The sequence below is a fragment of the Rana temporaria genome, chromosome 1 (assembly GCF_905171775.1).
Source record: "Rana temporaria chromosome 1, aRanTem1.1, whole genome shotgun sequence".
Lineage (NCBI taxonomy): Eukaryota > Metazoa > Chordata > Amphibia > Anura > Ranidae > Rana > Rana temporaria.
Genome location: NC_053489.1, coordinates 476,107,259 through 476,121,273, shown reverse-complemented (window position 1 = coordinate 476,121,273; position 14,015 = coordinate 476,107,259). Strand labels below are relative to the sequence as shown.

The 14,015-nt window shown below is 38.0% G+C and overlaps 1 protein-coding gene across 15 annotated transcripts in view; it reads right to left on the bottom strand.

The window, feature by feature from the left end:
* The window catches only part of LEF1 (lymphoid enhancer binding factor 1), a 156,962-nt gene that overhangs the window by 60,246 nt on the left and 82,701 nt on the right, over positions 1-14,015 (bottom strand). For 10 of the 15 annotated variants that reach the window (XM_040329544.1, XM_040329561.1, XM_040329484.1 and 7 more), the window contains one exon: positions 1,071-1,209. In XM_040329544.1, the coding sequence (XP_040185478.1) occupies positions 1,071-1,209 (139 nt within the window). The remainder of the gene's footprint in view (positions 1-1,070; positions 1,210-14,015) is intronic. The other 5 variants (XM_040329500.1, XM_040329552.1, XM_040329570.1 and 2 more) reach the window with 1 other exon arrangement.

Genomic DNA, 14,015 nt, shown 5'->3' with positions numbered 1-14,015 from the left:
GTATTTTTTTTTTTTTTTAGATTACATAGGTGCTCCATCTATGAAGGTAGAACAAAGTTTAGAAGAATGTTTTTCACTTTTCCAATCATGCTTTTGAATGAATATACTTCCCAACCTGTAAATTAGAACACACCTTGATATTTGCTAGATATACAAACAAGTGCCTTTGTTATACACATACATATGCTTATATGAAATTAGGTGATATGCTTAAATTTTGTAGATACCAAATAAACCTCAATGATTTACACAGGATAAGAGCTAGCAAACTTGTTTTCTTCAAAACCATTACATGAATAATTGCCCCATGTGTTTTAATCGTGTAGTGAAAAGTGATTATTTTCTCCACATCGGATGATCTTAAGGAAAATTGTTGGGTTATTTATGGGCCCAGTTCTTGTAGTTATAATTGCTGTAAATCTACAACAAAAGGCTTAAATAGACTACATCAGAAGAAGAATGACCACCTATACAATGGTAAGATGAAAGTAACCTGTAAGGCGAAACAACAGCACCAGAAATGTATAATGAATGAAAGGAGAAAAAGCTACAAGAAGGTCATGTACACCATCAATCTGAAGAGATTATTAGTGTGTTCATGTCACTTTAAATAAATGGAAAACATATAATTACTCTTTAATTGTTGTAGCAGTCCTCACCCCAGGGCACTTTTTTTGTACCACTATTGAAGTTTTTGTTCTCAAAATAATGGCTAGATTAAATTGAGAATATTTTACACAAGTATGTTTTTAATGTTTGATGTGGGAGAGAAATATAAAAATGTTCCTACAAGGTAATTAGTCAAAAATGATTAACAATAAATTTGAAATACGGTGCTATTCAGGGTGGCTTAGTTCCTGCAATAATAATGGCTCGGTGACTGCCCACAATGAACATACTAAGGGATCTAATAGCATGAACGGAATTGCTACACATTGATTTCCTATGATCTTTACATGTAAGCAAAAGTTTCACATTTCTGAAAGGACCCAGCAGGAAAAAAAAAAGAACTCCCTCTTCCAGTAAAATACATGACAGCATTTTTTTATATTTAGAAATGCAATTCATACCTTGCTTGGAGCAGACATCTGAAGGAATATGTGAAGGGTGAGCTCCTGGGGCAAAGTGCTCGTCGCTGTATGTGATGAGAGGTGTGAGGGGATGCACTGCATGTGAGGGCTGCACAACTGGAACTTTGTTTGACTGAAACAGTAAGAGCAAAACAACATACACGTAAGCCTTTTTACATGAATAGCAATAAATAATAATATTACAACACTTTATATTTGTTAGACTAAGCTTTGGAATAAAAAAAAAAACTGCAAATTTGAAGACATTTTCTGGACATAACACATATGTGTTTAAACATGTATAAACCCAAAAATAAAAATATAATATATATGGCAGTCTACCATTCTCTAGATGTTCTTACGTCTAATTTACAGTCTTAAAAACATGGCTTCGGACACACTGTGTTAAAGCGCTCTGAACACCAGTCAAAGCTCCTCTCACTAAATAAAATGGTTAGCTTACAGTCCTGTTTACACCTTGCTTTTGCTTGGTGCTTCGATGAGGCTTCGGTGGGGCTTTGATGAGTCTTTGGTGGGGCTTTGATGAGGCTTTGGTGGAGCTTCAATGGGGCTTCGATGAGCCTTTGGTGGGGCTTCGATGAGGCTTTGGTGGGGCTTTGATGAGGCTTTGGTGGAGCTTTCGATGAGCCTTTGGTGGGGCTTTGGTGAGGCTTCGTGGGGCTTCGATGGGGCTTCAAGCGAGCTTTGCCATAGACTTCTATGGAGGCTTTGAAGACGCTTTGAAGCACCACTAAAGCTGCATTGGGTATAATTTTTGAAGCAAAGCCGTAGCAAAGCAAAGCAAAAGCAAGGTGTAAACAGGAATGTAAGCTAACCATTTTATTTAGTGACAGGGGCTTTTACTAGCATTCAGAGAGCTTTAACCAAGCATGTCTGAAGCCTTGTTTTGAAGAAAGTGTAAACTAGCCGTTATTGTGTGTTGAAGCCGAATCAAGTGTAAATGAGCCCTTAAGACTTTTTTTTTTCTCACAGTGATCCTGTCAGTAAGTGCTCATTTACACTTGCTTTGGCTTCAACACACATTAACAGCTAGTTTTCACTAACCAAGCTTTGGACAGGCTTGGTTAAAGCTCTCTGAACGCCAGTCAAAGCTCCTGTCACTAAATAAAATGGTCAACCAAATTGTCAAACCATCCAATGGCTGGTGTCATAACTGATCACATGGGCAACATCATGGCAAGAAGTCAACTTCCTTGTCTCAAAACACTAATGCCCTGTACACACGATCGGATATCTGATGAAGCTGACTTTCATCAGTCTTGCCTACACACCATTAGTCAAAAACCCGACCGTGTCCAAAGCGGTGACGTAAAACACTATGACGTGCTGAGAAAAATGAAGTTCAATGCTTCCGAGAATGTGTCGAATTGATTCTGAGCATGCGTGGATTTTTCTCTGATGGAGTTCCACACAGACGATCATTTTTTTTCTATCGTTTTTTTATCCATAGGAACATTTTAAAACATGTTTTATTTTTTTTCACCGATGGAAAACAAACCGATGGGGCCCACACACGATCGGTTTGTCCGATGAAAACGGTCCATCGGTCTGTTTTCATCAGACAAACGGATCATGTGTACAGGGCTTTAGAGGGTTTACTGTCACCTTAACATAGGAGCAAATGTTCTATGGTCCACAGAGAGAACTGGGAGCAAAAAAACTGATAACAGTCAAAAATGGCAGAGAATAAGAAGGTTATAAGCTCTTACGGTTTTAGCTGGATAAATAAGTATTTTTTTGCATTTATTTACCAAATCAAAGGAAGAGAATAAAATAAGTTCATTGTTTGATAAACATCAAAAAATAGTTTGCTTTATAAAGTGCAGCGATAGACAGCCTCCAGAAATGTAGTTAACATTAGTGTTGCTCACGAATATTCGTATTGCGAATATTCGGCTCGAATATGGCATATTCGAGTATTCGCGAATATCTCGAATTTTGCGGCCAATATTCGCTATTCCGAATATAAAAAAAAAATTGCGAAATTTCGCTAATGCGAATTTATTGCGAACATTTTGCAAATTTTTTATTTATTTTTTTCTGATTGGCTCTGATGCAAAAGAAGGGCGGAGAAAGTATTCTCGAATATTCGGAAATCGAATATTTGGAATATTTTGTCAAAAAAAAAATGTTGTGAAATATTTTGACAACTGTGGTAGGAGAACTCTGATTGGCTCTGATGCAAAAGAAGGGCGGAGAAAGTATTCGCGAATATTCGGAAATCGAATATTGGTGATATTTTATCGAAATTTCGCTAATGCGAATGCAAAATTGATTGCGAGATTTTGACAACTCTGATTGGCTCTGATGCAAAAAAAGGGTGGAGAAAGTATTCGCGAATATTCGATTTCCGAATATTCGCAAATACTTTCTCCACCCTTCTTTTGCATCAGAGCCAATCAGAGTTCTCCTACCACAGTTGTCAAAATATTTCACAACATTTTTTTTTTGATAAAATATTCCGAATATTCGATTTCCGAATATTCGAGAATACGTTCTCCGCCCTTCTTTTGCATCAGAGCCAATCAGAAAAAAAAATAAAAATAAATTCGCAAAATGTTCGCAATAAATTCACATTAGCGAAATTTCGCAATTTTTTATTTTTTTTAAATATCACGAATATTCGATTTTAGCGAATATTTCACTAATATTCGGCTATATATTCGTGATATATCGCGAAATCGAATATGGCGTATTCCGCTCAACACTAGAAACATAGTTAAACATAGTTCACAAACAGATTTGAACATATATAGGTAAAGCTGGTAAATAATATGCTGTGACATTAAGCAGTTTGCAAAATAAACTTTTGCAGGTGACCAGCAGATAATTGACTCAAATCTCTGTCAAATGCAGAACAGAGAGGCAGCTTAGTGGTTAGATCCATAGACTCATAGATCCATAGAGTTATAGATCCATAGAGTCATAGATCCATATAGTCAAATATCCATAGCATTATAGATCCATAGAGTCATAGATCCATAGAGTCACATATCCATAGAGTCATATATCCATAGAGTTAGGCCCTGTACACACGACCAGTTTCCTCGGCAGAATTCAGCTTCCAACCGAGTTTCGGCCGAGGAAGCCGACGAGGAGCTCGACGAGGAAATAGAGAACATGTTCTCTATTTCCTCGTTGTTCTATGGGAGCTCTCGGCCCGCCGAGCTCCTCGGCGGCTTCAGGGCTGAACTGGCCGAGGAACTCGATGTGTTTGGCACGTCGAGTTCCTCAGCCGTGTGTACGGGGCCTCATAGTTCCATAGAGTCATATATCCATAGAGTCATAGATCCATAGCGTTATAGATCCATAGAGTCATATATCCATAGAGTCATAGATCCATAGAGTCATGGATCCATAGAGTCATAGATCCATAGAGTTATAGATCTATAGAGTTATAGATCCATAGAGCCATAGATCTATAGAGTTATAGATCCATAGAGTCATAGATCCATAGAGTTATAGATCCATAGAGTCATAGATCCATAGAGTTATAGATCTATAGAGTCAAATATTCATAGAGTTATAGATCCATAGAGTCATATATCCATAGAGTCATAGATCCATCGAGTCATAGATCCAAAGATTTGACAACCTATATCATTATATGTGTATGATCTTTATGTAATTCCGATAGGTCCCAATGACAACTAATGACTATATTTCATTCAGTTAGAACTTATTATAAATTTACTACTAATATATTATGTAGTCCTTCCGGGTATGTTGTTTCCAAAGCTTTAAAATTCTGACTATTCTGTTTCCATTTGTTGGGTAACTGGGTGAACACAATTTTATTTGTCACATATATACCGTAAGTATTACTGTGTAAGAAATTATCTGTTCCCAAAATGATATCTCAGTTTTAAATACAGCTTAAAATCATACACATATGTTTAGCATTGGAAGCCTATAAATAAAAACCCTGTAACCAGAGTTCCCTTAATCAGAATGTTTTAAATGTCCTTTTGTTTTCTAGCTCTGGTCCAAATTACTATGACATTTTACCACAGTGTATCTGTAAACCTTACATTAAAATGTCTAAATACTACTAGGAAGATATATGATTGTTTTTATCCTATAAAGATAAGGTTACATTACAAAATTCTGTTTCTCTGGTACTGTTAAGTACTAATTACCACCCAATTTTTGCAATTTTGGCAATTTAAGGCTCCATGCTTTTAAGCTAAAAAACACTGGAAAATATGCTGGATGAAAAACTGTGGTAATAGCTTTTGTAGTAGTGTTTTAGGAGTGTTTTAGGAGCGTTAAAGAGCGTGAGTATTTTATTAGCATTTTTGTAGTTCCTTTAAAAAAAAAAAAAAAAAGGGGGAAAAACATTATTAGTAGCGTTTAGGATAGTTTAGGAGCCTTTAGGAGTGTTTAGCAGCGTTTCTCCTGGAAAAACACTCCAAGAAACTCAAGAAACAAAAAAAAAAAATGTTTCTGCTCCTATAAGCCCAAATAATGCTAATCGCCTAAAAGTATTGTGTATGGTTGGACACATAGGATAACACTATTTAGATTGTAGGAGCAGAAAAAATGCTAATAACAACTTCTAGGCGCTTAAAAAAAAACGCTAGTGTGCATGGAGCCTTATTATCCAATCATGTGCACATGAAATAAACAGAAATTTGCTTTTCACATAATTTATTGTTTGGAAATTCTCAACTTATTTAGTCACTATATCTCCGCTCTGGGACAGTCAGACGTTACCGCCCATTCAGTGTAAGATAAAGTGTAAATACAATTTTTAAAAGGTAATTGTACATGTTTTTACCACTTGTTGCCCTGCTGTTTTCTAGGTTTGTTCACATTTTCACAGTGATGTCACTTCCCATGGCTTAACTTTATACCTTCCTTCGCCGTCCCATAAAATGTATCTTCCTCTGCAAGTGTCCACAGCTGTCATTGTAAACACAATAGTGATCGACACAAACACCTAATTCATCAAAAACAACGCAAACAAGGCCGAAGAGTTGTCTAGTGTCAGGTATCAGCATGTGCTGGACCCTTTGGTATTTTAGGGGTTAGCAAGAATACAGCTAAATAAGCCACTTAGGGTTTTTGTGTCACCATGTATAAGTTAGCTAGTGGCATTCTTATGTAGTGATGATGGAAGAAGTTCTTAACCTGTAGGTCACCCAAAACATGGGACCTAGTCAATATGATCCTTTGTTTGCAAACTCTTTAGTTACACAACACAGCTCTATACATGTTGAAAGACTACATCTAGGAAGATCAGTTAGCAGCATTCTTTAATTTACAGCTAAATATTATTTTGTAACAATTGCAAAATAAATCTACAGAATAGTTTGGATGTCTGTGTTAAATTAGGTAATATTCAGAAACATAGAAAATAATAATTATTTGAAACCGATAAATGATCTCTATAGCACACTGTAGTCCCCTCTCAGAGTCCCACTCCAGCTGTTTAATTTCCCACCCTTATTCACATAGCACTGTAAGAACAGAGAGAACTTTTTTTTTAAATTGTATCTTGCAGTTTAATTTCTTTTACCTGTATCTAGTCACAATGCATGTACATTATACCAAACAATCTCTATTCTTATTTATATATTTTGTTTTATTCTTTACCACTAGATCATAAAAATTACAAGATTTACTGTTACCTTATAACCTTATAAACAGCATTTTTTTAAAGATGCATATAGAGATACAGTTATCACCATCTGATAAGTAATTTAATTATTTTTTTAAAAAATGGTTAAAACAAATAAATAATAATAAATTAATAATATAAAAACATTGTTTCATTTTATTCCTTAATAAAAATAATATATATATATATATATATATATATATAAAAACACATACACAGTATATATATTATTATTATTATTATACACGATTTATATAGCCCCAACAGTTTGCGCAGCGTGGTGCGGCCAGGGAGAAGCATGGAATGCGGGAGATGTATATATATATATACATATACACGATGGCCCGGATTCACAAAGCACTTACGCCGACGTATCTCGAGATACGCCGCGTAAGTGTAAGTATGTGCCGTCGTATCAATGCGCCGTGCCCATAAACTGAGATACGCCTGAAAATAGGCTTCATCCGACCAACGTAACTTTCCTACGCTTCCTATTGTGGGCGCATATTTACGATGTGCGCATTTGCCGCTACCATTGATTTTTCAAGCACATATGCAAATGAGGGAGATACGCCGATTCACAAACGTAGTTGCACCCGGCGCATAATATACGCGGTTTGGGTAAGTCGTACGTCCGGCGTTAAGTTATTCCCCATATAGGAGGCGCAACTCATGCAAAGGTATGGACCAGGGAACACAAGCCGTCGTATCTTTTGTCATTTACGTAGTACGTGAATATGACCAGGCGTAGGTTACGTTCACGTCGTAGGCAGTGATTCAATGTATCTTAGGCAGTTGTTTCGACGTGATTCTGAGCATGCGCACTGGGATGCGGCCACGGGACGGCGCATGCGCCGTTCATTTTAAGTACTTCTATGGTGCTTGGCCCATCATTTGCAGGGGGTCACGCCTCATTAGCATGGCGCACGCCCACTTCCACCTACGCTGGCTTACGCCGAGGAAACCCAGCATATCTTTAACAGCGAGTGGGAGCAAGTGCTTTGTGAATCCAGTGATTGCCTCTGTGTGCTGCGCCGGCGTAGTGTAAAAGAGATACGCTACGGCGGCATAAATATGCGCCGATGTATGTGAATCTGGGCCAGTATATATATATATATATACACATACATACATACACACACACACACATATATATATATATATATATATATATATATATATATATATATATATATATATATATATATATATATATATATATTTATTTATTTATTTATTTTGGGTGGGGGATTTGGGCATACTACTGCAATATTACCAAACAGCTAGGGTAAGTATACAGTACAATAAATGTTTCCAGGTTCATTTAAACAATCCAGTGCTTTTAGTATGCTTTTAATCATTGCGGATTAATTTATAAAGTATTAAAACTGTGCGCAACATATTTATTCTTCAACTGCACACAGCCACAGAGTAAGCCCCACCCATCTCGTGACTTTACTTTCAATGAAGGCATTATCGTGACTTTACTGTCAATGAAGGCAAACAATGTCATTATATTACATGGATTCATAAAAAATAAAAATAAATTATAAACGACTTTTTAGCACAAATCAGAAAAAAAGAAAGAAAATATGATTGTGAATGATAATTCCCCCCCCCCCCTTTTCCTATATTCCCCACACTATATATAATAATATCCAAACATAATATCTGATTGCATGTGAAACAAAAGTCAACTCACATAAATCATAGAAACAACAATACAAAATAAAATAAGGTCCTTGATTTTGTTTTTATTTTCTCTTTCTTACAGTCTTCAATCTATAAGAGGTTGTATTACTGTATCTTATTAACAGTTGGCCTACCCCTCCAGTCATAGAGCTCACAAAATCTAGCACCATGAATTCTCTCTAAATTATGCCATCCTAGCTCTCCTCTTAATTTTACGGTTTTCAACACAGATTTGCTTTCCTGTGGGAAGAAGATAAGAACCTAAGGATTTTAATTTAAGCTGTGGCCTTGTCTTATATTTTTTGCCGGGTGGAAAGTAAAACGCAATGCCGGTAGGTGTGTCAAGCATTAGATTCCTTTTTTGTCACTAAATAACAAAAGATTTATAATAAGTCACTAATATGCATGAGTTCGGTTCAACCGGGAAAAAATCCAGCTTGACCCTTCCCTGTCCTTTTCATACATTGTCATGTAAAGGAGATTTAAAGTTCACAAAAAAAAAATGTTTATTGGCATTATTCTTGTTTATTTCATCTGAAAGCAGCAGGAAACACTGTTTTTAGCATTTATGATCAAAAGACGGTTTTGTTAGGTCTGCCATGCACTGGTTCAAAAGGCAATAATTAATTTTTCCCAGTACATTTGTTTGCATATTAACATGACATAATTTAAAGGGACTCTGTCACCCAGAAAGGAGTGCTTGAAAATGTAGGAGTTCACAAGTTCCATAAAGTAGCACGTTTTCAATAAGCCTTTTACGATCCCAATTAAAGTTACCATTTAATATAAAATTGACTCTGCGTAAGAAAAACAAAGAATGCCACAGACACTGATTTTCCACAGCTGATTACTGCATCTGAAGCAGAGTTTCTACATTGTTTCAGTCTGCTCTATAAAACGTTGCTGTTTATGGGTAAAAGATCTGCCTCAATTATATGGGACCTTGTGCGCAAACACTGGAAAAAAATCTTTGGTCAGCGTTGCATATAGCAACTAGTCTAACTGCACTGGTAAAATGAGAACTGGAATCTGACTGGTTGCTAAGGCAACCATAGGAACGTTCCTTTATTTCACTTTTTTTTCTGATGATGAAACCAATGGATGGTATCTAGAAAATGTTGCTCCTGTGTTTATTAACAATTAGACCTCTTTCACACTGAGCCGCCCATAGCGTCAGCGGTAAAACACCGCTATTTTTACAGCCGACACTATGGGTGGATTTGAGGCGCATTTTGCCCGCTAACGGGCGGATTTAACCCCCGCTAGTGGCCGAGAAAGGGTCGCCGAAGCAGCGCATTGCAGGCGGTATAGCTTCGCTGTCCCATTGACTTCAATGGGCAGCAGCTGTGGAGGAGTGGTATACACACCGCTACTTCACCGCTCCAAAGATACGGCTAGCAGGACCAGGACTTTTTTTACCGTCCTGCTAGCGCAACGCTCCAGTGTGAAAGCCCTCGGGCTTTCACACTGGAGACAATGAAGCAGCTTTTTAGGGGCAGATTGCAGGTTCTATTTTTAACGCTATAGCGCCTGCAATACGCTCCAGTGTGAAAGGGGTCTTACAGTTTTTATTTATATCAGTTCTGCAATCATAATGTTTCAAGCTAAATTAAGTGGCAATCAAATATGAGGATAATTGCTACACATGAACCATACATGGCACAATGATTGTAGGTCTCTGCCAAGCAATGACTAATTCCTCAAACCTTGTCCTGCATTCTTAAGAGCACTGGGGGGGGGGGGTGATTTAATAAAACTGGAGAGTGCAAACTGCTGCTGGCTGAGAAAATTCCATCCAATGCATTCAACTCTCCATCCTCTGCATTAACCTATTACAGGTGGAAACAACAGCAACTTACTGGGAAATTTCCATGCAATGCTTTCAAATTCCGACCCAAGAAAGCTCACTCAGGCCTCGTACACACGACCGAGTTTCTCGGCAAAAACCAGCAAGAAACTTGCTGGGAGCTATTTTTTTGCCGAGGAAACCGGTCGCGTGTACATTTTAGTCGAGGAAACTGTCGAGCCAAAAGGAGAGCATGTTCTTTATTTCATTGACGGGAATGGAGAAAATTGGCTTTTCGAGTTTCTCGACGGCTTCACAAGGAACTCGACGAGCAAAACGATGTGTTTCGCCCGTCGAGTTTCTCGGTCGTGTGTACGAGGCTTCAGAGTATATTGAGTGCCTACAGTGACACGAACAGTCACAAATCCCACCATAATCAACCATATTAGGTAAGCATTCTCTAGGCACATTTACTACAATATATATATATATATATATATATATATATATATATATATATATATATATATATATATATATATATATATATATATTACTCCTCGTGCCCTGCAATAATTTTCATCTTCCTGCCCCACAAGAACTTCAGGTGGACATGAAAAGCACAAATGAATGCATCTCAATGCATGAAGACGTGTGTCAATGCCCATCAATGCGTGTATGATGCGTGTTGCCATTAAATACAAAGTGTATTGCAACCTGCCTTTCAAATGTGCGACAACGTACGTTAAGATACGTCGATGTACAACAATATACAATTCATGCAGTTCCATTTATTTCAGTGGAAAACTCATCAGGGGGAGAAACACACAGAAGTAAATACTTTATCATACATTAATACATTTATTATAAAAATGTAAACAATTTAGATACCTTAATTTTACTTATCAGACTATAGCAACCCCCTGTTCAGCTGGTAAAAGAAGACGCAGCTCAAAAAGACAGTCAAGGCCTGTATACACAGGCCAAATATCGGGACTGTGTGTTTGGCCGGCTTCTGTCGAAGAGGCATGACCAAAAAAGGGCTGCCGATTGGCACCCGTTTAACGTTCTCTGCCTATGGCTGAGAGCGCTAACTGGTGTGTTCTGGCGGGGGACCTGTCAGAACACAACAGCTCAGCATTGGAGATCGCTGTACTAACATCAGATTTTTACTACAGTGACTCCTCCTGAACTCTTCAGTTTTTATTTCACTCAGCACGCTGGGTTAAAACGAAATAAATAAAAAAACTCACAGTGTGTTCCAGTCTTTAGTTGTGCAACAGATAGGAGGAGCTCATCAGTCTTCTGTTAATATCTTGTCACAGGCTGGGGGAGGGACAAGTCCCGTGAAGGATATTTAACTGCGGCAGGGTACAATCATGTTTCATGCTCTGCGAGACAGTGCTGTAGCGTGTGAAAGAGCCTTACTAATCTGGTTGATTACAAGGCAGTCAAAGGGTATGATGTACTGTTAGCTATGTAACCTTTAGTGCTTTTTTGGATCAAACAACAGTGCTCGTGGAGGCCAGTTTTTGTGAAAAAGTAAAATTTCTACCAAAACAAAAAGTGTCTTCTGTAACAGTGATAGTCAAGTCTTCATCAGTATTCAGCTGCATAGCAGGTTGCTAGCCTCAATGGACCTTGCAGCCAGGTTTAGCAGACTTCTCTTGTGGAATTTATAAAAGGCTCTTGGGTGTATGCCAACATTCTGAGACGCAAAAGCTACCTGCAGGTCTTGGAAGAGTGAGGATATGCAGGGGAGTACTATTACCCCATCTATATACCACTTACCACCTACCTATATAAAAAAACTAGAGTTCTTCTTTAAGTTTTTTATACAGAAGTTATTGCAACACAGCAGGTTTTATTAGTGTTCGTGGTTATTTTTTAATTGAAAGACCCAAACTGTGCTTCCATGAACATCCAAGTAGTCAATGACAGCGTGTAGACAATCAATACTGGTGTGGATAATCAATGCCCCAAGCTGCCTTTATCAAAATAATCCTAAAGCACCATGAATGACATGGTTCAGAAAGGCCTTCCCCATGACCTACTGTCAGCTATGTAGGTTTCTGATATATAAACAGAAGTAATTACTGAAGCAAGCTTAGTGTCCTTTGGCAAAATAGCTGCAAGCTCCCATCTCTGATGTGTTGCATAAAGCAAAGTAGAAACAGTTTATGATTTATTAACACATCTGTTTTCCCCTATGTGTTTTTTTTCGTTTTCAAGGCATTGCTCTGGAAGTGCAATCCCCAGTGCATAACGGTCATAGCAAAGGCCTTACAACATGATTATTTACAAAGTCTCTTTGGTTAAAGGAAGACAAAGAGAATAAGCATCTTCAAAACAAAATGTTTGTTCTTCTTCCACATACTCCATAATTAATCCATTTTTTCCTCTGTGGATTTATTCTGCAGTTAATACTTGAGAGAGGGAGTCAGTTTAAAACAGTTACTGGATGGGAATTGAGAAATGTTGACATAAAGAGAAAGACCTCCGTTCTAAAATCAAAAGGCTTCATTTTGATGGAAAATGATTTCTGGAGTAACACTACGGAACACTTATCGCCTGAACCAATACGTGGAAACCATTTTGTATCTGGAACACTGCCAGATATATGTTCTCCAAGAAGCAATAATATTGATCAACTGATTTTAATTTTAATGTCCTTGATTTCAGGATATATTGGTCATGATACAAGCAACCCTGATCTAAGAAGGCCAAAATTGATAAAGGTGGCAATGCTAAAGTTGAATAGTAATGTAATATCTTATCATACATTTTCTAATATTTATTTTAAATGACCCTGTAGTCACTTTTAAAGTAAAAAAAAAAAAAAAAAACTCAAAGTATGCACCTAGTGGAGGCTGCATGAGTAGTCACTTACCTTGCAAGAAGCCCTGAAAACAGAGGAAGACATTCAGTAATATTCTGCTGTGGTTGAGCACTTGAGTCTTGCCTTCCATACTAAATAATTGGCCATTGAGTAAATTCATCATACTTAAGAGTCAGTAGTAAAAATTGGAAATGTAAGGATGTGGGCTCAAGTTGATTGACAATTATATAACAGAGTGGCTTTAGTTTTTTGGCTTTACAATATGTATGTGATATGTGAGTATGCATGTAGGTGCCTGCTTTAAAGATCTTCTGCCTACCTAGCACTTGTATTATGACCACTATAAACCTACTGTAATTTATTTATATTTATTTACATGGCAATCTTGCCTACCGTATATGCTCGAGTATAAGCCGACCTGAGTATAAGCAGAGGTACCTAATTTTACCCCAAAAAACTGGGAAAACGTACTGACTCGAGTATAAGCCTAGGGTGAGAATGCAGCAGCTACTGTACGCGGAAAAGAGGGTCAACAATGCCCATTTGTACGCCTCACTGTGCCCATTTGCACAACTCACTGTGCCCAACCTCACTGTGCCCATTGCAACCTCACTGTGCCAATTGCAACCTCACTGTGCCCAACCTCACTGTGCCCATTGCCACCTCACTGTGCCCAAGCTCACTGTGCACAGCCTGTGCCCGAGTCAGTGTACCTGAAATTCTTGACAGGCTGCGGGCGTCCATTCATTGTTTAAAAGTCGCAGTCTCCTCCTAGTCCCGTTCTGTAACAGGCGTTTCCCAGCAGCCTGTCACGGACGTCTTCTCATCCTCAGACTCGGTTTCCCAGCAGACACTGTGTTCAATGTTCTGAAAATCACGGACGTCTTTTCATCCTCGGACAAGAGAACGTCCATGATAGGCGGAACACTGAACACAGTGTCTGCTGGGAAACTTCTATCACAGAAGGGACCAGGGGGAAGCCGC